The following is a 25,512-nucleotide window of genomic DNA, read 5'->3' as shown; positions in this document are numbered from 1 at the left end:
CAGTGAAAAAATAATTGACTTGACATCACATATTGCAAGAGTAGGCCCATCACTGTCACACATCACTGTGTTGAAAATTTCCCAAAAATGACATTTTTCAAGCAAAAACGTTGAGCTTTGCTTTTCTTGTGGGCCTTCCTGCTTTCTATTGATAAGCAGGTGGGCCTTGAGGCAGAAAAGGTTGAGAACCTAGGTTGAGGTCCTAGACCATGTTGACAAGTCTATGCAACATTAAAGCTACACTACGCAAGCTTTGTTCCTCTGTAGAAATGTGTATGTGCAGGCAACGAGTGGAAGAACACGTTTTGCCAGATATGCTTCACACCCTTTCCTTGGCCCACAATTATCAAGCATTTCTAAGTAAGCACACTGACCTAAAACAAGGTTTCATCAGTTCATGTACGTCTATTCAGTGTTATATAAAGCCTGTAAGCTGACCCCAGATCAGCATTCTTTCTGAGTGGATGAACCTGATGACTGAAAAAAGCATTGAAAGTGTTCAACTTAAGAACTTGATGGATAAGGATGAGGGAGACTGTCATCTTCATCAGCATAATAATTTTGCATTTGAGAACTAAACGTCAGGCTTGTTTCTCTGCCTGCTCCTGTGATATTAATGTCAAAAGACATATGATGTGGTCCAAAAACTCCTGTAAAATTCATCTCAAGACCTCTGACTTTTAATTAACTACTTCAGGCTTTACTGGGTGACTCACAGCGGCACATGCTCAGCATGTTTTTTTAATGTTTTTTCTTCCCTGACTCAAAAACGAATCAATTTTAACAAAAATGTTTACAGTGTTACTTCAATGAAGACCGCAATTTGTGTGGGTTAAGAGAAGTTTTAGGTATGCATTTATGGAATTGATTTCTAGTGTTTGTTAGCAACATAAGCTTTGTAGCTCCAGTGTGAGACTAAAGAAGCAAAATATGGTGACTAAACATGCCTTGCCTGAGTGACTACATCTGTGGCAAGTGGAAACACAGGTGGATCAATTGGCGAAGGCCATTTCTATGCTTATCCTAGGAGCAATGAGGTCTGACACGATGTGTACAGTTACTGCCTGTAACGGTTGGGAGCGAGGAGGCGGACACAGGTGCTGAGGTAAGCGACGTTTATTAAGGGCAAATCCAGGGTCATAGTTTAAACGGTCCAGGGTCATAGAGCCGACACGGATTGCACGAGAGTCAGACATGACGAAATCTCAAAACAGAACCAAAAGAACAAACATTACAAGCCAAGCACATCAAACATTACAAACAACAATTCAAACAAAGACCAGTAACCAGACAGGGGAAAACACAGGCTTTAAATACATAAGGCTAAATGAGGAACAGGCGGGAACACAGGTCGAAACAATCAGGGGTGGAGTCACGAAACTAGGGGGCTGGACTAAAAAACCAAAACAAAGAACGCACGGGCTAAACCAAAACACAACACGAACACATGGGCAGGATTGGGAGGGGCCAATCGTGACACTACCTGAATGAAATTACGTTTAAATATGATCACAAACAGAATTCTGTTTGAATAATTCCCCAGCTCTGAAAACTAGTAGAAGAATAAGAAAGTTCTCACTGTGAAGTTAAGATGGAGCAAAGACGGAGGCTTAGAGATCATACTGACCTGCCTTCAATGATGGTGATGACATCACTGGCATGGATCTTCAACTTGTCTGGCTCATCAAAATCTTGCAGAGCCCTCATGTCTGTTGGCATGGTCTACATAGACGTATTATACAGAGATACATCACGGAGGTTCTAACCTCTCAGCATTTCAACTAGTAGCCCAAGTCTGGTGAGCTCCAGACTAAGCAAAACAATGTAAGATCTCAATTTAGTGACCATCTAATCTCAACTCTCACCTCCACTAGGAAGTCCCTGAGGGCCACAAATGTAGGCCTGTCCTCAGGTTTTGGGGACCAGCTCTGCAACATGACGTTGTAGATGTCCTGTGGACAATCCTCCGGTTTAACCAGCCGCTCACCTTCTTTATCAATCTTATGCAGGATCTGAAGAAGGAGGTCAACATGTATAGTCACTGCTCTGCTTCAGCAGAGTGCATTTTATTGTATTCATATTATTCTGACAAGTTCATTCAGCAATCCTGTGGCTGTTTGTAATGGGATAAAGCTATAAGCAATCCAGCAACAGCAGGAAAACACATATTTTTAAAATTTTATGGCACATTAATTTGTGTATTTGAGTGTACTGACTTGATTTCATTTGATTTGTGGTTGTAGTGATGAACGAAAGCCTAATGAAAATCAAACCACATGCTAGCACACTAAATAGTATACAAAAAACATGCGCATTTGGTTTGGTAAGCTTTAGATCAGCCAGTGAAACACATTCAACAGCTCCAATGGCTGATACATCTTAGTTGTGGTATACATTAGCTTAGTGTGCATTTCCAAGTGAAGGTTTGAGGTATTTGTTGATGAAGGATCATTTACTGAGGTCATTTATTGCATTTATTGAGGTCAGCCAATGTTAGCTTCATTTTCGCCAAACTTTAAAACACACACACTTATTTATTTATTTATTTATTTAGCTATTCTTATATGTTTTTATAAAATTTCCCAGATTGGAATTTTCTGAACTCTGGAGATGTGCTGGTTGTTTAACAGAAACAGAAGCACTTGGACCAGAACCAGTCAGCTCAGGTCCAGCTTCTTTCCCTCCACTATCACCCTGCTCCACTCCACACCATTCCACTAATCTTGTAATGTTGTATGTTGCACACAATATTTATTTCTTTATCATTTATTATCCCTTGCACTTCCATACAACAGACTGTTTACTATAAATGGAACACAACACATACCTGCTTGCTCTAACAGCACGTAACATACCGTTTATATTGTATGTATAGTATGTGTACATACACATGTATAGATCATTCATAGAGATTTGTATGTGTATATATATATATATATATATATATATATATATATATATATATATATATATATAAATAATTCATATAGTTATATATTTCAAAGATACGTCATATTTGACCTTATTATTGCACATTTGCACATTTCCGTTTTGCGCTATTTCTACTATTTGCACATGTAGACTAACTGCAAACTGCATTTTGTTGCCTTATACTTGTACTGAGCAATGCCAATAACACTGAGTCTGTCTGTCTGTCTGTCTGTCTGTCTGTCTGTCTGTCTGTCTGTCTGTCTGTCTGTCTGTCCAGATCCAGTCCACCAATCTAGCTCATTTTCTCCTCATAGCATTTTCTACAGATTGCATCTAAATGACATTATAATAAATAATCTAAATATTTTAAAATCTTTTTCGTGGTCATTCTGGTCAATTTTGCTTGGATTGTATGCACCTGCAGGGTTGTAGCTGCAGTAACAAAGACAAGACGAGCTTCATTAGAGCACAGTTAGATTTGCAGCTTGCCTACCAATATGCCAATGTGGTCTTCTCAATATCGTAGCTGAATACTCTGAATAGGGCTACTGCTGATTGAAAACTCTGCAGCGTTTTGTAAAGTTGAGCTGAATAAGCAGGTAGTTTGAGTGAGGCAATTGTGTACCTGGCTGCCATTGAGGCCGAGCCATGGCTCCTGGCCATGAGTGAACATCTCCCACAGGGTCACGCCAAACATCCAGGTATCACTAGCATGGGAGAAGGTACGTGTTTTCAGGCTTTCCGGAGCACACCTGTTACAGCATATGGAGAGAGTGAGAAAGGACAAGAAGGAGAAAGACAGAAGCAAGAAAGAATTCAGCAAGGCACATAGGGTTTGTTCACAGAGCAACGCAAATCGGATTTGTTACTTAATTTTCAGATTAGTTTAAAGTAACCAAACCTGATTTACATGGTAAGAATTCCGTCACATTTGCTTGCATTACAACACTGTTTATGGCGGGGCAGGCAAAGATGTGTGTGTGCATAAATAACTGACCAATGACAAAGTCTTCTGTATATGTAGCAATTAGGCCTGAGCGACCGGGCAGTGTGATCGGATTTTACCAGTGATTAACCAGTGACCTGAAGATGATGCTTTAATGATCATCATCACCGTGTTGGTTAATAAGCTATAATACTATGTTAGAGTATTATATTTTCCACTGTCTCTGATGCAAGTTTTCCGAGCAGCTTCAGTGTCCAGATGGATGAGTTGTAAAATATAATAGACAGAAAACAACTTGCCTTTTTAAAAAATGGACAGTATGTGGACGTGGATTCGGAATGAAATTATGCATGTTTTGCAGTCTAAATCATTTAAAGAGAGGAAACAGTCACAAACCCACAGCAGCTCATTCACACTTTCAATTAATCCAAATCCCAGCCAATGCACAGTTCCTTTAACCGGCACTGTAATCGGAAGATCGCCGGTTCGATCCCCAGAGCCGACAGCATGGTGTCCTTGAGCAAGACACCTAACCCCCAACTGCTCCCTGGGCGCTGCGGATTGGGCTGCCCACCGCTCCGGGCACATGTTCTCACTGCCCCCTAGTGTGTGTGCTCACTAGTGTGTATGTGGTGCTTCATTTCATGGATGGGTTAAATGTGGAGGTGAAATTTCCCCGTTGTGGGACTCAAAAGGGTCCCTTAATAATTTAGTTCAGATATTTTCACTGAAAATAAACTGTGGATGGTCAATAATGGCCAATATGTCAACTAACTAAAATATCGGTGCCGCCAACCATTCAAGACCTGCCTGCATCTTCACTATGACAGCCAATATGGATATACATAGACATGGTATAGAGTCTGATCTTACAGATCGGATTTGGCAAATGTGAAACTTGCGACGCTGGATGTAAGAAAAAAAAATCCCCTTTGCTTGGCTATGTGGAAAAAAAGCCCATTTCCCTGTCTCTTACCAGGCAAAGGGCACTTTGTGGTGCTCTTGCATGACGTAATGATCATCGTTTTTGGGAAGCGCCCTCATTAGGCCGAAGTCTCCAATCTTGACCAAGTCGTTTGAGGCTAGCAGGATGTTTCGGGCAGCCAGGTCACGATGAATGAAGCGGCGGGACTCTAGATAGGCCATTCCACAAGCGATCTGCACTGTGTAGCGACACAGCACGGAGATCAGGATATGACCCTGCCTCTTCCTGAGCCTGTCCAGCAGAGAGCCCAGCGGAGCCAGCTCCGTCACCTGAACCAAAAACATAATATCACCACAGCGCACTCACACATACAGTCCACCGCAACAGAAAACATTCCCCAAGCTAGAGGAGAATTGCAAAAATAAAACAGCAGGAACTTATCAGGACATACAGTCCAATTGGAAGACAGTGTATTTGGAGAATGGTCACTAGTAAGTAGATATGGCCAAACGAGCTCTCCTACTGATTTAGCCTTCAGGAGCTCAAGGGAAATACTTACACATTAGATTACGCACCAGTATAATTAGGAAGCGACAATGGAATCAAGCAATCACATTTTAATTGCCAGTGGGCATGACCAATTTTCATAAGAGAAAAAACCCATCTTTCTATGCCTTGTGGAGGTTCTAGATACATCACAAAATGTGAGTATGAGCGGTAGCCTAATTAGGATTCATTTCAGTGAGTGTATGTATAAACCAATATCTGTGGTTTATTTAGAATGAAGAAAAATGTGCACTGCTGTTAGCTTTTCCGCAATTCCGCAAATTCCGCAATCAATGAAATACTCTCTCATATATATATATATCTTAGCGCTAACACAGGATCCCACATGGGCTAACAGAAATTAGCATTAGCAATTAACAACTGTATTTATAGCCTGAACCACAACTGGTTTATGAACAACCAGGTGGTTGGTTAGTGTAGTGGTTAACACCTCTGCCTTCTACACTGTAGCTTGGGGTTCAATCCCCTACCAGGGCAAGCACCCTACACTATACCAATAAGAGTCCTTGGGCAAGACTCCTAACGCCAACTTCGCCTACTTGTAAATTATCAAATTGTAAGCCGCTCTGGATAATAAAATGTAAATGTAAGAAGACTGAAAAACAGCAGAGGGCGCCCACGAGCGAGTCCACAAACAATGGTATGAATGGAGCTAAACAGCAAAAAATGTAAAGTTAAGAGTCTTGCCCAGAACTTTTTCTACAGCAAACGAGTTTTGTGCAGTACAATGCTAGCATTACTGCTACCAAGTCCTAATTGGTTGGCGACTGGAGCAGCTCAATGCTGTTCATGCTCTGTGTTTAGGATATGACTGAATTCGTTTATCTTAAAATGTTTAAGCATTTATAATCTATGATTTTACTCAAATGCTCCATCTTAACCCATTCATTTTCGACTTGCCCAGGAGCGCCCTCTAGTGTTTGAGAAACCTGGAAGACATTACACTGAGGTAATTCTCCTCTCTAAGTTTTCTGCCTAAACTAGCTATTTATAGGTATACAGGCCTAGCTCTAATAGTCATTGTTCACCTACCATTGAGCAAACTGGATTCCTATATTATCACACTCGAGTTGTACATAATAAAACATATCAAGTACTAATAAATAACAGAGCGACTTATGTGGTTCCAGACATACAACCCCAATTCCAATGAAGTTGGGACGTTGTGTAAAACATAAATAAAAACAGAATATGATGATTTGCAAATCGTTACACAACGTCCCAACTTAATTGGAATTGGGGTTGTACAACAAAATAGTATGTATAAAAATGCACATTGCATAACCCCTCACTGCAGTAGCAGCCAAATAGAAAGCTGATTTTTATTCATACTTCTGTCCATTTTTGTGCGCATAAGCAACTCTATACGACTTTGAAGCTTACCATCTTCATAGGGTGTGTGAGGACCACTCCATACAGCCGTATGAGGTTTTGGTGGTCCAGAGAATGCATGGCATTCACTTCCTGTATGAAGTCGTCCAGACTCTCCGTCTGGTCCAGCAAATCATTCTTCAAGCATTTCACTGCAACATTAAGCTGTGCAAAAAAACAGTGAAGTGATTTACCAGAACAGTCGTCTCTATATACAGACCACAGAATCAACAACAACTTGCAGGTCATGTAAAAATCGGCCATGTTCCAGTGCTGGAAGGGTCATCAAGTTGCTTTTTCAATTAAGAAAAAGCCCATAAAGGTTTGGTTAACACAAACAGTAAGTTTTTTTTTGTTTTTTTATTTACTATCCAAAACCACCAGTGAACCTACATGTATCTTCTTAGTTTATATGGAATGTTAAAGATGGGAAAATAGTGGAAAATCTGACATAATAAGTTTTCTTTGAGGGCTGTTTTGCATCACATCACCCTTCTTGCGTCCTTCAACCATGAACTGATTAAAATAAATTGATCAAAATAGTAAAGATTGTCACAAAACTATCATAAAAACAATATTAGTCATCAGGCAGTGTATTCATAACCATTTCATGTAATATCTTTCTGTGATCTGGTTCTACTGTGAATAAATAGCATTTCGCACCAAACGACTTCGAATGACTTGTCAAATTGATGGAGTTCCCCTTTAAGAGCAGGTCTTGCCTTAATAATCACTCCACAGTATCCCTTTGCAAACCATCATTAAAAGCTTATTTTTTTGCTTAAAGGTGGTTTAAACCCCTGAAAGGGGTGCTGATGAGACCTAACATCAAAAGAAGGGTGGGCAGGGTGTTTAGCACCACTTGCAATTTATGGATTTGCAGAAAATTTGCAAAATCAAACAGCTTTCTGAGAAGAATGTTAGGTTATTGCAAAACAACAAAGAAAACATGCCCAGTTCTACATAAACATTTTGAAAAGCTGCGTCCATGTGATGTACTCCTCCAACATAAAGCTATTTTAAAAGTAGTCAAATAATTGTGAATGGATGACATGCTAATGACTCAATCAGCATTGCTCATTCATCCTGCCCATCTGCTTTGGTACATTTGCTTGCACTGGCACAAACAGAACCCCAGGGCCTGCCAGTATACATGCCATCTGTTCATCCCTCTCTTCACTCACTCGCTGCATGATATAGATGAAATACCACATCGCGATTATTCTGTTACATATTGTGATTGTGATATGCCTTGTAACACACTGAAAGAATAAAGACTGGTCTACATTACAGCGATCGCACTGCACAATAGGACAGTTTCACTGAGCACCAACTGGACATTATACCTCTCTACTCATTACAAGCACTACGATTTTGTTTATATAGCCATATATATTGCATATTGCAGCACCACTTTGTTTATATATCCATAAATATTGCAGCGCCACTTTGTTTATATATCTATAAATATTGCATATCGCAGCGCCACTTTGTTTATATATCCATACATATTGCATATTGCAGCGCCACTTTGTTTATATATCCATACATATTGCATATTGCAGCACCACTTTGTTTATATATCCATACATATTGCAGCGCCACTTTGTTTATATATCCATACATATTGCAGCGCCACTTTGTTTATATATCCATACCTATTGAATATTGCAGCGCCACTTTGTTTATATATCCATACATATTGCATATTGCAGCGCCACTTTGTTTATATATCCATACCTATTGAATATTGCAGCGCCACTTTGTTTATATATCCATACATATTGCAGCGCCACTTTGTTTATATATCCATAGCTATTGAATATTGCAGCGCCACTTTGTTTATATATCCATACATATTGCATATTGCAGCGCCACTTTGTTTATATATCCATACATATTGCAGCACCACTTTGTTTATATATCCATAAATATTGCAGCGCCACTTTGTTTATATATCCATACCTATTGCATATTGCAGCGCCACTTTGTTTATATATCCATACCTATTGCATATTGCAGCGCCACTTTGTTTATATATCCATACATATTGCAGCGCCACTTTGTTTATATATCCATACATATTGCATATTGCATAGCCACTTTGTTTATATATCCATACATATTGCATATTGTAATGGCACTTTGTTTACAAGTTGATAAATATTGCAGTAAAAAGCAAAACAAGATCAAAGGTATTACCATACGATTTTCCCTCTGGGATTAATAAAGTGATCTATCTATTTTGAACAGAATTCTTTTTGTCAAGGCACACATTTTGTTCAGCTGCATATTGCTGCAATATTCATACTGTATGAACCAACAATAACAATTAAACAATATATCGTGCAGCCCTACTCACCACTCTTCCAGAGGGAGCCTGCCACTCTCCACGCTTCACCACCCCGAAAGAGCCGTCTCCCAGCTTCTCAAATAGCGTGAGGTCCCGGTCACTGATGAGGCAGGTGAGGGCAGACGGCTGACCCTCGCCCTGATCAGGGTTGGGAGATAAACTCCGGAACACAGCGTTGGTCTGGGAGTCTGACTCAGGCCGCTTCCCCGTGAACACCTGCTGGCCCAGGTACAGAGACTACAGCTGAGAGTGATTCCACCTGCCTCTGCCCCATCCACAGCACTGACCAGTCACAGTAATGGAGCTTTTTAGTGTTTAGTGGAGGTGTAATAATGCAACTGAACTGATTTTGCAGTTTCAGAGTCCATTATAGTGTGTTCTCAGCAGTGTCTGTGTACATATTTTAACTTAGATTATCAATAAAACATCATTTGACCAGTTGTATGCAACAGTTTGGGTAGTCAAATTACATTTTACAAGTTAACACATCCTCTACAGAGAAAAAAGTTGCTCAATTTAATGCAGAAATACTGATTATAAAATAAAATGTGGCCTGAGTGAAGGAAGCAATAGAAACGCTCAACACATTTTGGCTTTTTTGGAGATTTGGGAGGTTTTGTTGTGACAGTGAATGCATTTTATATTTATATTGTGTATATAAACACACACACACACACACACACACACACACTTGCAGGCATATATATTATATAATCTCACAAAAGTGAGTACACCCTTCACATTTCTGCAAATATTTTATTATATCTTCTCACAGGACGACACTATAGAATAGAAACTTGGATATAACTTCAGCTTGTATAGCAGTGCAGATTTACTGCCCTCTGAAAAGAACTCAACACACAGCCATTAATGTCTAAACAATGTATAAACTATGTCTAAATGGCTGGCAACACAAGTGAGTCCACCTCACAGTGAACATGTCGAAATTGTGCCCAACTGTGTCACTGTCCCTCCCTGATGTCATGTGACTCATTAAGAGTTACAAGGCTCCAGGTGTGAATGGGGAGCAGGGCTGTTAAATTTGGTGTTTTGGGTACAATTCACTCATACTGGCCACTGGATATTCAACATGGCACCTCATGGCAAAGATCTCTCTGAGAATGTGAGAAACAGAACTGTTGCTCTCCACAAAGACGCCTAGGCTATAAGGAGATTGCTAACACCCTGAAACTGAGCTATAGCACGGTGGTCAACTCGGTCTGCATGGCCATCATCCCAGAAGGAAGCCTCTTCTAAAGCTGATGCACAAGAAAGCCTGAAGACAAGCAGTCCAAGAATATGGATTAGTGGAACCATGTCCTGTGATCTAACGAGACCAAGATAAAGTTGTTTGGCTCAGATGGTGTCCAGCATGTATGGTGGTGCCCTGGTGAGGAGTACCAAGACAACTGTCTCTTGCCTACGGTCAAGCATGGTGGTGGTAGCATCATGGTCTGGAGCTGCATGAGCGCTGCCGGCACTGGGGAGCTGCAGTTTAATGAGGGAAACATGAATTCCAACATGTACCGTGACATTCTGAAGCAGAGCGTGATCCCCTCCCTTCGGAAACTGCGCCGCATGGCAGCACCTTCTGAATGTAAAAGTGATGTCTCCAGACCTAAACCCAACTGAGCACCTGCGGCACTGTAATGGAACATCAAGAGGGCCATCCACTGACTACAAAGCGAAGGCCACGTAAGTGGTGGCAAAAACAGAAACACTACAGCTAATAATGCTAGTGTTACTGCTGAAAATAAGGCGATTGCTAGCACGTATACTGTAAATAAGGCAAGTGCTAATAAAAATACTTATTCTATAAATAAGTTACATTGAGATTGTGTGGGTCCCCTGAATAAAACAAAGCATCAAAAAACCTCGAAAAGCTTGCTCTACTAACTTGATTAATATCAGGCCAGTTGTACCAGTTTGCAATGACTGCACCTTTAGTCTAAAACTAGGACTGTTTAACATCAGATCTCTTGCATATAAAGTTGTTGTTGTAAATTAAATTATTACCGATCACATGCTCTGTGCCTCACAGAAATGTGGATTAGACCCGATGAATACTTTAGTCTAAATGAAACTGTTTAATTTTACCTGCATCTCCGCAATATCGCTAAATTAAGAAATGCATTATCTCTACAGGACGCAGGAAAGCTAGTTCATAAACTAATCTAATTAACCGCTGTTTTAACTGTTTTTCCTGCTTTGTACTTTATACTAATAATGTTTGCTGTCCGGTGTCGACCAGAGGAGGATGGGTTCCCCTTCTGAGTCTTGGTTCCTCTCAACATTTCTTCCTCTTTAGGGAGTTTTTCCTTGCCACTGTCGCCACTGGCGACGCTCATGGGGGCTTGGATGCAGATTTTCTTCCTGTAATACTGATTTTTCTGTAAAGCTGCTTTGTGACAACACCTGTTGTAAAAAGCGCTATATAAATAAATTTTGCTTGCTTGCTATGGGGCATCCTCAGGTGGAAGGAGGAGGAGCACAAGGCGTCTCACATCCAGCAGCTCCGTGACGTCATCATGGAAGAGTGGAAGAGGATTCCAGTCTGTGCAGCTCTGGTGGATTCCATGCCCAAGAGGGTCCAGGCAGTGCTAGATAATAATGGTGGTCACACAAAATATTGATGCTTTGAGCACAATTTCACACGTTCACTGTGAGGTGGACTCACTTGTGTTGCTGCTATTTAGACATTAATGGCTGTGTGCTGAGTTCTTTTCAGAGGACAGTAAATCTGCACTGCTATACAAGCTGCACACTGACCACTTTAAGTTATATCCGAGTTTCATTTCTATAGTGTCGTCCCATGAAAAGATATAATAAAATATTTGCAGAAATGTGAGGGGTGTACTTACTTTTGTGAGATTGTGTGTGTATATACACACACACACACACACACACACACACACACACACACACACATTATAATTCATGACAGAATCTTAGTCAACTCAACATTTAATAACAACTGGCATTGTATTGTTTTTATTGTTTTAATTTAGCATATTTCACTACTGTTTAAGTAGCTCCTCCAGTTACACTGTGTATTCAGTGTGCTTGCAAGTATTTTGAATCATATTAAAATAATCGAATCGATCGAACTGAAACATACCAAAATAACTGAATCGAGGTTAAACCTGAGATTGCCTGATGCACTGAGAATCACACTGGAATTGAATCGTATGATTGTATGAGATTTACACCCTTGCTGTTTAGGCAAATCTTGTCACATCAGTCCAGAGAAGTGCTTCAGTTCTGTTTACTGAGATTTGAAAGGTGAGAGTGAAACTGCCTGAGGGCCTTGTGAAACCACAGCATACCTTGCTCATCCAGGACTTGCGTTTACACATCGCTCTCCTTCTCTTCACTGCTTCCCATAGCCGTCTCTGCCCTTCAGAATGAGAGAGATCTATTTTTTTTAACAGGCCTTATCCCAGACAGTGTAATAATCTAATTACCAGTATGACATTTCTCAAAGCACGTTCTAAACATTTAATGGAAAATGAGGTAAACAGATTTTTAAAATATTTTTTATCAGTAATTTTGGACCATTTCTATTGTTGTGTTCATCATTAAATGGGAACCCAATTCAATCTGTAGGTTTTTGCATAACAGTGATGATATACATGTGTTATATACGATCTCTTACTGTATAGTCATTGTTTTTATGAGATTATACATTTACTTCTACAATCCAGCTTTACAAGACTAATACTATTAGTATTGCCTTTCACATATGAATAGTAGATATAAGACCAGTTTTAGATAACAGATAATAATAAATAAATGTACAACCCCAATTCCAATTAAGTTGGGATGCTGTGTAAAACATAAATAAAAACAGAATACAATGATCTGCAAATCCTTTTCAACTTATAATTACTTGAATACACTACAAAGACAAGATATTTAATGTTCAAACAGATAAACTTCATTGTTTTTTGCAAATATTCGCTCATTTTGAATTTGATGCCTGCAACACGTTCCAAAGAAGTTGGGACAGGGGCGTGTTTACCGCTGTGTTACATCACCTTTCCTTTTAACAGCATTCCATAAGCGTTTGTGAACTGAGGACACTAATTGTTGAAGCTTTGTAGGTGGAATTCTTTCCCATTCTTGCTTGATGTACAACTTCAGCCGATCAACAGTCCGGGGTCTCCGTTGTCGTATTTTGCACTTCATAATGTGCCTCACATTTTCAATGGGAGACCGGTCTGGACTGCAGACAGGCCAGTCTAGTACCCAGACTCTTTTACTACGAAGCCACGCTGTTGTAACACGTGCAGAATGTGGCTTGGCATTGTCTTGCTGAAATAAGCAGGACGTCCCTGAAAAAGACGTTGTTTGGATGGCAGCAGATGTTGCTCCAAAACCTCCATGTACCTTTCAGCATTAATGGTGCCTTCACAGATGTGCAAGTTACCCCTGCCATGGGCACTAACACACCCCCACACCATCAGAGATGCTGGCTTTTGAACTTTGCGCTGATAACAATCCAGACAGTCCTTTTCTTCTTTGGCCTAGAGGACACGACCTCCATGATTTACAAAAACAATTTGAAATGTGGACTCGTCAAACCACAGGACACTTTTCCGCTTTGTGTCAGTCCATCTCAGATGAGCTCGGGCCCAGAGAAGCCGGCGGCGTTTCTGGGTGGTGTTGATATCTGGCTTTCGCTTTGCATGGCAGAGTTTTAACTTGCACTTGTAGATGGAGCGACGAACTGAGTTCACTGACAGTGGTTTTCTGAAGTGTTCCTGAGCCCATGTGGGAATATCCATTACAGAATGATGTTGGTTTTTAATGCAGTGCTCCCTGAGGGATCGAAGGTCACGGGCATTCAATGTTAGTTTTCTGCCTTGCCGCTTACTTGCAGAGATTTCTCCAGATTCTCTGAATCTTTTGATGATATTATGGACTGTAGATGATGAAATCCCTAAATTCCTTGCAATTGCACGTTGAGAAACATTGTTCTCAACAATGTTGTTCACAAAGTGGTGAACCTCGCCCCGTCCTTGATTGTGAATGATTGAGCCTTTCAGGGATGCTCCCTTTACACCCAATCATCACACTCACCTGTTTCCAATTAACCTGTTCACCTGTGGAATGTTCCAAACAGGCGTTTTTTGAGCATTCCTCAACTTTCCCAGTGTTTTGTTGCCCCTGTCCCAACTTCTTCGGAACGTGTTGCAGGCATCAAATTCAAAATGAGTGAATATTTGCAAAAAGCTATAAAGTTTATTCATTTGAACATTAAATATCTCGTCTTTGTAGTGTATTCAATTGAATATAGGTTGAAAACGATTTGCAAATCATCGTGTTCTGTTTTTATTTATGTTTTACACAACGTCCCAACTTTACTGGAAATGGTGTTGTAATTAATAAATGTGTTCTTTGGAATTCTAACATAAATCATTACTGTTTCCACACCCAGCCTTCCACACCCAACTCTGATGACTGACATGCCACATATGCTTGGAGGGTTAATTTTCCCCCACAGGCTAAGAAGATGTTTAAGGTGAATGCTCAGAGAATTCTTCATTGACATTCAGTCATTTCTGGACTCATTCAGCCGTTATCGCTCGTCACACTGACAGAGGCGCTGGGAGCACGGATGACTCAGTCCTGACACCTGCCGTTAGTGTGTGTGTGTGTGTGTGTGTGTGTGTGTGTGTGTGAGTGGGTGACGTGGGTGCCCACCTGGCCGCCCCATGCCGATCTTCTCCAGATCCTCATTCTTCACATAGTCAAAGTGCGAGAGGCGCGTGACGTTGAGGTCGTCACGGATACGGAGGAAGTACTGCTGGAGCTGCACATCGGTCAGCAGCTCCATGAGCCACTCCGTCCCAGCTTCGTCTGACTGCATGGCTCCTCCAACGGCCTGCAAACATACAAATTCACAGGTAGTAAAGATAATGAAGGTTAACACATTGTTTTCTTAAAAACTAAAACGCTCTACAATGTTCTAAACTGTTCAAATTAGGGCTCTGAATATGTAAATTAATTGATCACGATTAATCTAATTCTTTTAAGTACAATTAATAGCATACAGAAACAACAACAATTCAGAAACATTATTTTTATTCTGTGAGCCTGAACATGAAAATCATGTGAAGGCAGGGTAAATATAAAAAATAGATGAACTCCAGTTTTTATCACCAACGTCCAGTGAGAGCATCAGTGGCTGCATGTTCCAACTCTGCAACTTTAGACTCTCGCTCTCTTTTTTTTCCCATAAACCTTTTTGATTCTTGTTACAGTGGAGGCTCTTGAAGGTAACAGAAGCTTTGTTTTCTGCTATAACTTTTGTTAGTTCGCTCTTGTTAATGTATCCGTAGTTCTCTTGCAAGCCCTGTCCAACATAATCTGTCAAGGTACTGATATTGCCAGCATTAGTGGTGTGTTTTGTTTTTAAATGTTATTTCAGACTCGATGTACTTCGGTGATAAACAAATTCACAGCATTTCAGAATCCACAAATAACCAGTTTTATCCAGAGCGGCTTCAATGGGACCTGATGTGTGCATAATATGAAATAGTGGTGTCAAAGCTAGTGTGTAAATAACACAGGTAACTTTGATCCACAGTCTTTCTGACAAACTGTAATACACTACTACACTGATTACAACTGTTAGGTGCCACAAAAAACTTTATGCTGCCTTTTGCATTTTTCTTTCTGGATCTTACCATCCCTGACACCCTAGATCAGTCTTGGCAAATTCCGCCTGCAGAAAACTAGAAACTGAATTGACCTGACAAAACTTTGAGTGATTTATCGATTTGCTACAATGTCAAACTCTGATGAATGACATTAAGATTTAATTATTTAATCTGCCTAATTTTCTCCCTAATGTGTCCACTACCTAAGTAATAAGCTATGCAATATATCACACAAAGCTACCAAAGGCACATGCTTTCTCCAACACAAAAGCAGCTACTCGTCACATCTTTTTGAATTGCTGCAAACACAGCATCAATAGGCAGCTCAGCATCCTTGTAGACGAATGCTAACAGACAATTCTGTTACTCCAACAGACACCTGCATTGGACAGCATCATTCTGAGTGAGGGGGGGGGGGGGCATCCTACATATCCCAACAATTAGATTGTTGCACCGCTTGGAAGTCTAAATTGCCTCATTTAGGCAAGGAGACAGTGACTGGCAACTTTGATGGCAAATTATTTGGTCGTGTTTTAAGTATTGGCAACTCCAACCATTAGCAAGCGAAAAAATGTGAAAGAAGCAATGCACAACTGAAGTAATTGAAGGAAATTAGGTCTACAGATTAAGGACTATAGATATTTTAATGAGCACCACTTCTTTCAAATTCAAACAATATTGTGTACCAGACATTTAAAGAAGATCTAACAGTGGTTTCGAAAACTGAATATCCCCCAACCTGAGACCAGAGTAACAACCTAACATTTGCCCAGTTAAAGAGACCAAACATACAAACCAATGACCACCAACCCCTTCACTACTCCCGAGGCCCTTACCTCTTCTGTCTCGTCATGCTGCGGATGGTATTCTGAGGCGCCCCCCATTTCCACTGGCCTCAAAGCTAATGCTATGAGTGTGCAGTAGTCAGAGAGAGTGCTCCGAATCTGGCTCCCGCAGGGTGTGTCCTGATTCCACACTCCACTGTCGACTCCCCCTCCTAGACTGGATATGGTACCGCACTTCTCATTAGCTACCCATTTTCAAAATCTAGCTAATGGCAGAAATGCTGCAAAGATTTAAGGGCATATCTGATGCCGTGGCAACACAGAGCTTTTCTTCTCCATCACTTAATCTTTCTGCTTCTGGGACCTTTCGGACACACTGAAAATGCACAAATAAGCATTCCAGCCTCGCTTCCCAAACCCAGGTCAATACACCCTGGCCTCAGTATAAAAACAGCAAGCAAAAAATCCTCTGTCTCTTCCTTTCTTCCTTCATTACTGCCCTCTGACCATGCAGTAACATGCCCAGCTCATTTTTGCTGAGTCACTGCAGGATTGCAAAGCTCGAGGCAGACCTCGGTACACCTCTACTGCTCTCTGCTTGACTGTCTACTGACCCTGCCACTCTTGCTCCCCTCAATCCACCTATTTCAGATGCACTCCATGTCACTGGGTGTGCAGGTTGACCAGGTCATGTAGTTGCCTTCGTCATCCTGGAACCCATTTTGAGTAAAAGGGTTCAAAACCTCAGGGTCATTCCATGTAAAATCATCAAAGACCTTCCAACTGACCATCTCAGACAAAATGTTCAGGAAATAATGTCACTGTGCAACAGACAGCGAGTACATTTCAGGCATGTATTTACATTTCTTTATGCAATATTGCTGGACAAACACCGCCACCGGTTGGCGTGCCATACCATTGTTGGGACAATCTGAAATGTTGGCCTCTTTTTAACAGTACAGCCAAATGGACAAATGGAAAACCCAGGCCGTACTGTGGTGTGGACTTGTGAGACTGGTTACGGTTTATTTTTCTTTTACGGTTTATTTATCTCTTGTGCTGCTAAATCAGGAAATACTTTAGAAAAACTACAGACAAAAGTGGCTTAGCAACAGCGAACAGGCTAACAGCATACCTTGGTACACATACCACAAAACAGTGTCACTCCAGTGCAAGTCAATTAATCTTGTGCTTTCAGATATTAGTTTTTTTCCTCTAAATGTGTGTTTTTAAGCATCAGTTAGCTAGAACTGAGCCTGGACTTCGATGAGTGGCCCCTTTAGTCTGCAAGCTATGCTACTAGCTAGTCCAGCAGTCTACAGATCAAAACACCACAGGTCATTTTTCAACTTTCTGTCAGTCCAACTCCGGTCATCTACACTGTAAGAGGAGGCCACCAGCTAGACTCCAACTTGTACTGTGGAGGAGTCGGCTAGCATTAGCCCAACATGGAGTCTACAGATTCAAACACCACAGAGCAGTTTTAATTTCGGCTTACTGTCCCACCAGCACCAGCCGTTCGACTTTGCTTCCTCAGATTTAAGTCATAAGCATCTAAACTTGCGTCAGCGTAGCTTCTGTAAGTCAGAATCTAAGCTCTTCTGTGGTGAGCAGAGCTGGTAATCCGCTAGCTTAGCTAAGATAATGCTAGCCAGCTCCTCTCCAGTTAGCAGCACCACGTAACATTTAGCAACTGTTGACAGATTGACAGTTTATTGTTTGAATGGTGGACAGAAAATTATGCTCTGATTTCATTTATGCTTCTTTTCGCTTTTAGCCGTTTCGCCAGATGGCAGCTGGGATAGGCTCCAGCACCCCCCGCGACCCAGAAGGAGAAGCGGCTTAGAAGATGCCATCCCACCAAACGGTTCTGCAGCCCTGAGAATGGCTAGCTAACCGTGTCAAAGACCGTGTGCCGAACATGGCTTGTAAGCAATCAATGTCGAATGGTGTCCGTGTGGAAATGCCACGGGAACGGTTATTCTCCCTGCTCAAAAACAGCAGAAAAAGACTACTGTTCCCTCATTCACTCCGAATAATCTGGCTCATTAGTTCTTCTCTGGACATTTTAAGAGAACTGCAAACAGAAAGTTAGCGTTTGCTGATGATTTTGCGCTAGTCCTTCCCGCGTACTACTGAGAAACAAGGTCAAAACACTTTAGCCCACATGATTTCTAAATAATTTAAGTCTGGCTTTCTGAACCACCTTCAAATCCAGACCGGGGCTTGTTCTTTCTGGACACTACTGACAGAAAAATTGACAGCAAAGACAGCTAGCTTGATAACGTTAAATGGCTCAACATAGCCAAAATACTTAAAATGCGCTGAGGTAACTTTTTGTATTCATAAGCTGAGCTCCAGCGTGGTGCTGCTAGAAGATGTGACAGTCGCACTGTCATCTCTCTTCTGTCATTTCCAACGTGAATTTCGGTTGTTAGGACGTGCCTGAGAAGGCCGAGATCGTGCTAAGATAGCTAATTAGGTTGCTACTGTTAGCTGGGGCCAAAAACACTAAAAAACGTATTTCTCTAAAAAGCACGTGGGCAAATTTGCCACTGAGAAACAAATAACAGATTGAGTCAAAAGTCACAGGACGCCGTTTTATTTTATTTTATTTTTTATGCTGCCACAAGGCTCCACGATGCGGCGCTGAAGGTGGCAGATTTTCTCAGCATACACAACTTGACTCCAGAGATAAAAGTCGATAATAAAATAAAAAAATAAAATAAAATAAAACCTATCCTGTGACTTTTGCCTCACCCTTGTGCTATCAGCAAGAAAACATCATGCTTTCTTTCTGGCTAACTGTATCGCTAACACGGATAACATATTAGCAAACGGTTTGCTGTGTTAGCTCATTAGCTCAAACTGTCCCATAAAATTACTTGATTTTTTAAAGGCTTATCAAAGTCCTTGCCAAAGTTCAGCCATCAAAACAGCCATTTTTGCAAAGCCGCTGGGCAGCTGTTTCCAGCCATAAAAGACCAGCCTCCTCTCTCTTTGAACAAAGAACAGCTCAAAAGCACTCGATCCTGGAATGAACGCTTCAAAAACACATTCAAAATCAGTGATAAAGTCTGACAAAGACATCATAAATATAGTTTGCAGCAACTCAGAAGACCTGCTTTTTCAGGTTGCTCTGGCCACTGCGGCTGTGCAGGATCACAAGGGCGAAGGGTTCACCCCTGTAGTGGCTTATCAAACCAACTGGCTCTTTCTTCTCGAAGGGCAGGACCTTCTCTGCAAACAGTCACCATGTTGAGCGTTACCATCCTTCCCATTCATATTTCAACCAGTGACCAGTCTCCTCCTTTATAATATCTCTGTGCTCACTTTGAAGGCTGGAAAATGGATCGAGGCCATCTGAAAGCCTGAATGGTCACCTTGAAACCACACATTCTAGAAAACTGCAGCCAAACAAATCAACTCTCAAACGTGCCATCACAACATTCTGCTCCTCTCAGCTCTCCTGAATTATTCAGCCTTCACACTGAGCGGGAGGAGAGTATGACTACTGGAGGAATGAACGGGGGGTGAACGCAAGAAAGAGAGAGGAAAAATAAGCCTTATAAGCCTTAAATAATATATATATATATATATATATATATATATATATATATATATATATATATATATATATATATAATTGAACTTAAATCAGACTAAATGAATCACCAGCACTTAACAGTGTATGGGGTTCATAAATCTTTGGTATCTGGGGCATGGCTAAGAGACAAAATAGTACAGGACATCTATAGCCTACAGGCAGATTTCCACTGAGACAACAGGCATCAAGCCTGGGTTTGAAAAGGAGACAAGAGAATGATGTGACACGTTGAGCCAAAAGACACACACACCGTCATTTACTTAAACAAGACAGGCAGGTGTAGCTTAACTGTACTTATGCATTACAAAAATTTGAGAAAATATCGGTAGCTGTTATTGCTTCACACAAAAACAAAAAAAAAGATGGCTGGTCACTTCCTAGTGAGTTTAAGCCAAAACTGGAGAATGAACAGTGCTACTGTACAGCCCTACAGAAGCCAGTGAGTTTCTTATTTAGGGCATTCTAAATATGGAGCCACTATATATAGGCCTAGTCTATTGCAGTAATCCAGGCATTTGCTCCATAGAGCATATCTCAAGGTCCTACAGCAGAGAGGCAGGGTGCTAAAGACTGGGAAACACCACATACACTCTAGTGAGCACACACTAGGTGGGCAGCCCAATCCACAGCGCCCAGGGAGCAGTTGGGGGTTAGGTGTCTTGCTCAAGGACACCTCAGTCATGTGTTGTCGCCTCTGGGGATCGAACCGGCGACCTTCCGGTCACGAGGCTGGTTCCCTAACCTCCAGCCCATGACTGCCCCCAATGAGGTCAGAAATCAGGTTAGGTACTGCCCAATGGACACAGGCCTGAGCGGTCTGGAAGCATCTACATCCACCCTTTTATATAGCATCAGAGTTAAGTTTATACACGCTTCTTTAATCACGAATGTGTGTAACATTACAAAAGTATTAACCAGAATTTTTCATACAACATAAAGGACAAGTGGTGCGTTGAAATTATGTAGAAAAATAAAAATTGACAAAAATGGAGATAGATGGCTTTCTTTGGACAGTTAAGATTTATATATTTGTTGTGATGTCACAAAAATACTAAATACAAATTTGACTGTTTTTGCAGCTTAGATTCCATATATGGTCTGTACAGACCAGTTAAATGTTTTGACACTTCAACAGTGTTTACATGCTACATCAAACTCTTCTATTAAAAAAACTAAGCAAGGAAAAGTTGGATCTCCATGTTATGGGCCCTTTAATACCAGCAAGGGTATTGGGCAGCAGGGGTCCGTCCAGAGAGCACTTGGTTCGGCTGTCTGAACTGTCCAGCGATGTCCTTTAATTGAAGCTAATCAATTTCAGTTAGTCAGCAATGAGGTTTGACTATGAACACAGGACAAAACAGTATACACACAGCATGACGTCAAACAAGACCATCATCGTCATCACCATCACTTCTCAGTATAAACACCTGCTGTGAAACAGACGGAACAGTCTTGGCCTTTAAATGGGAATTCCACCAATTTTCTAAAATTCTGCATTAATCAGGCGTTGGGGTGCAAAGGAAGTTATTCAGAGAGGTTTGATGTGAAATTCACAGCGGTCTTGATAGGAACCAGGGATCCCCATGTCTACAACACAAATATAGCCATTTTATTTACTATACAAAACCACCAGTGAACCTACACGTGTCTGAGATTTTATATGTAATGGTGATGATGGTAAAATAGTGATTCTTCCAGAAGCGCATTTGTGAGGTCAGACGCCGATGTTGGATGCGAAGGCCTGGCTCACAGTCTCCGCTCTAATTCATCCCAAAGGTGTTCAATCAGGTTGAGGTCAGGCCAGTCAAGTTCTTCCACACCAAACTCGCTCATCCATGTCTTTATGGACCTGCTTTGTGCACTGGTGCTCAGTCATGTTGATACAGGAAGGGGCTATTCCCAGACTGTTTGCACAAAGTTGGGAGCATGAAATTGTCCAAACTCTCTTGGTGCTGAAGCACTACTTTACCTTAGAACATCCTTCTTGTATCCCTCCACCATTAACTGACCAAACTTAGACCAAAACTTTATCACAAACCTGCTGTAAAACTGTCTCAGACATCAGGAGGACACTCATAACTTCATGCTATAACTTTCTGTGAGGGAGCTTTCAGAGGTGGACGTCTGGTTCCTATCACCACCACTGTGAACAGTTCTGGCTCGGCGAGTTTCTTCTAGAAAGAAGCATCTCGCACAGAACCACTGTGAATGACTTGGTTTACATGTTAAACATTTGATTCTGCGAACACTTCGGGAAAATTGGGTCCACAGTGAGTCCACAAACCACTACAGGAGGTAAGGTCTGGTTCCGAATAAACGACAGGCATACAAAGTGGTCGCACTGTAGCCCACATTAGCTTCACATGCTACCGACCTGCTGTTTTACAGCGTGATAAAGGCTATGCGGGTTAGCTACACGCAGCAGCAGTGCTCCTTTAATCTCTAACGGCACTGCCGTTGGTCTCATTTCCCGTTCCACATTAAATGTTGCAGCACAAAGAAGCTGGAGAGTGAGAAGTTGCCTCAGGTGCCATAACGTGATTGTTGCACTATTTAAGGTGGAACGGGAAGATTCGCCAAGAGACTGAGGCGCCTAAATATAACTGCTGCACCATTTAAGGTGGAACGGGAAAATTCAAACAAGAAGCTGACGCGCATGAATGTAACGTGCTGTACCATTTAAGGTGGAACGGGACAATTCGCCAAGAAGCTGACGCGCCTGAATGTAACTAGTCTACCATTTAAGGTGGAACGGGACAATTCGCCAAGAAGCTGACGCGCCTGAATGTAACTAGTCTACCATTTAAGGCGGAACGGGACAATTCGCCAAGAAGCTGACGTGCCTGAATGTAACTGCTCTACCATTTAAGGCGGAACGGGACAATTTTACCAAGAAGCTGAAGCACCTAGATGTAACTGCCTTACCATTTAAGGTGGAACGGGAAAATTCGAGCAAGAAGCTGAGGCTCCTGAACCTAACTGCTCTACCATTTAAGGTGGAACGGGAAAATCCGAGCAAGAAGAAGGAGAATAGAAGGCCAACGTCAGCCTCGTCTTTCAGTGGTGCTGCCAGAATGTATCTGCTGTACTACTGAAGGTGGAAGCGGGAATGCGAACAGGCAGCCAAATTCAGCTTCGTGAATCTCTGTTTGTCTTGTTTATGATCGGCGCAGCTCCGCTGGTGGAAGCCGCGCAGGGATGGATGTAAACGTTGCCGTTACCTGCAGCGCCTCCCGCACTGGGTGTATTCAGGCTTTGCGCTCAGCTCAGCTCATCCCTGCAGACGCCCCGTTCACGTTTTCACGTCAAATGCACAAAGTAAGGTCGCCTTCCTGCCAAGTTCAGTCCAACTTGTCCCACCATTTCGCTGAGGATTAGCCTGTTCCAGCGACAGCGCCTGTAAATCCCCCCCGCACACAGAGATTGATCTCATCCTCTTAAAGAGACCCCGCCACTCACTCACTCACACACACACACACACTCACTCACTCACTCACACTCACACACTCACCACAGACCAAATGAACAGGAGCAGCTTGTGCGTTTTAATTACGACCGAAGTAGAAATACAGAAGTAAAAAGTTAATAAAATCTGAAGCTAATTTAGGCCACAATACGACCACTTTGTATGCATGTCATTTACTTGGACCCAGACTTTACCTCCTGTAGTGGTTTGTGGAAGCTTATGATTGGTGTAGACTCAGTAAAGGGGAACTCCACCATTCATTCATTTTTTTCATTCATTTTCTAAGCCGCTTCTCCCTCAGGAGGGGGGGGGGGGTTGGGGGGGGGGGGGGGTGCCGGAGCCTATCCCAGTGGTCATCAGGCAGAAGGCAGGATACCCCCCCAGGGTATCAGGCAGGTCGCCCGGACATGTTAACAAAACATACACTGTATTTCCAAAAGTATTCAGTCACCCATCCAAATCAGAATTCGGGTGTTCCAATCACTTCCATGGCCACAGGTGTATAAAGCCGAGCCCCCAGGCCTGCAGACTGCTTCTACAGACATTAGTGAAAGAATGGGTCGCTCTCAGGAGCTCAGTGAGTTCCAGCATGGTACCGTGATCGGACGTGGGGTGGTTTTTCAGGAGTTGGGCTCGGCCCCTTAGTTCCAGTGAATGGAACTCTTAATGCTTCAGCACCAAGAGATTTTAGACAATTTCATGCTTCCAACTTTGTGGGAACATTTTGGGGACGGCCCCTTCCTGTTCCAACATGACTGCGCACCAGTGCACAAAGCAGGTCCATAAAGACATGGATGAGCGATTTTGGTGTGGAAGAACTTGACTGGTCTGCACAGAGTCCTGACCTCAACCCGATTGAACACCTTTGGGATGAATTAGAGCGGAGACTGTGAGCCAGGCCTTCTCGTCCAGCATCAGTGTCTGACCTCACAAATGCGCTTCTGGAAGAACGACATCATATTAAACCCTATTGATTAAGAATGGGATGTCACTCAAGTTCATAAGCGTGTGAAGCCAGACGAGTGAATACTTTTGGCAATATAGTGTATTTTAATCAGTTATTGGTGGAGGGATACAAGAAGAGTGTTCTAAGGTAAAATAGTCCCCAAAGAAAACTTTCAGACTGATCACTATTTTACCATCATCACCATTACATATAAAACCTCAGACACGTGTAGGTTCACTGGTGGTTTTGTATAGTAAATAAAATGGCTATATTTGTGTTGTAGACATGGGGATCCCTGGTTCCTATCAAGACCGCTGTGAAGAAATCTGAGTCTAAGTTTCTCTACATATGAACTATTTCACATCAAACCTCTCTGAATAACTTTACGTCTCAGCCACTGAATTATGCATCTTATATCATATCTTGAAAAAACCAGTTGATTTCCCCTTTAAAGGCCCAGACTATTCCGTCTGTTTTACAGGAGGTGTTTATAATGAGAAGTGATGGTGATGATGATGATGGTCTTGTTTGACGTCATGTGTTCGGGATCAAACCTCACTGCCGACTAACTGCCATTGATTAGCTTCAATAAACAGGACACTGCTGAACAGTTCAGACATCTGAACCAAACACTCTCTGGACAGACCCCTGCTGGCCAATACCCTTGCTAACACCACTGCAAAAGAAACAGGGATTGGTAAGTTTCCCTAGAAACAAATAAAAACAATCTGAATGATTTTATTTTGAAATTTTGAAAAATCGATGGACTTCCCCTTTAAGAGAAATAACTAAAACGTGCAGTTCCTACTTTGACCACTAGGTGTCACTTCTTCAAACCTAGTGTCCATGAACAGCAGCTTTTCTAACAGCACTATTCATGGACACCAAAAGAAACAGATGATTAAAAAAAACACGTTTCACTATTTCACTACATTTAGGGGCAGTAAACC

General features: G+C 41.7%; 1 protein-coding gene across 3 annotated transcripts in view; it reads right to left on the bottom strand.

The window, feature by feature from the left end:
* The window catches only part of tnk2a (tyrosine kinase, non-receptor, 2a), a 32,746-nt gene extending 9,164 nt beyond the window's left edge, over positions 1-23,582 (bottom strand). Inside the window, exons 1-9 of one of the 3 annotated variants that reach the window (XM_017719240.2) lie at positions 23,372-23,582; positions 14,800-14,980; positions 12,420-12,490; positions 9,103-9,330; positions 6,753-6,905; positions 4,854-5,131; positions 3,557-3,683; positions 1,866-2,012; positions 1,628-1,722 (exon numbers count right to left, since the gene is read on the bottom strand). In XM_017719240.2, coding sequence (XP_017574729.1) covers positions 1,628-1,722; positions 1,866-2,012; positions 3,557-3,683; positions 4,854-5,131; positions 6,753-6,905; positions 9,103-9,330; positions 12,420-12,490; positions 14,800-14,965 — 1,265 coding nt within the window. In that variant the 5' untranslated portion in view covers positions 14,966-14,980; positions 23,372-23,582. Of the gene's footprint in view, positions 1-1,627; positions 1,723-1,865; positions 2,013-3,556; positions 3,684-4,853; positions 5,132-6,752; positions 6,906-9,102; positions 9,331-12,419; positions 12,491-14,799; positions 14,981-16,594; positions 16,792-23,371 lie in introns of those variants that run through there. The other 2 variants (XM_017719238.2, XM_017719239.2) reach the window with 2 other exon arrangements.
* Positions 23,583-25,512: the final 1,930 nt, after the last annotated feature.

This window comes from Pygocentrus nattereri, chromosome 24 (assembly GCF_015220715.1).
Source record: "Pygocentrus nattereri isolate fPygNat1 chromosome 24, fPygNat1.pri, whole genome shotgun sequence".
NCBI classification, from domain to species: Eukaryota; Metazoa; Chordata; class Actinopteri; order Characiformes; family Serrasalmidae; genus Pygocentrus; species Pygocentrus nattereri.
This window is presented reverse-complemented; position numbering and strand designations above follow the sequence as displayed.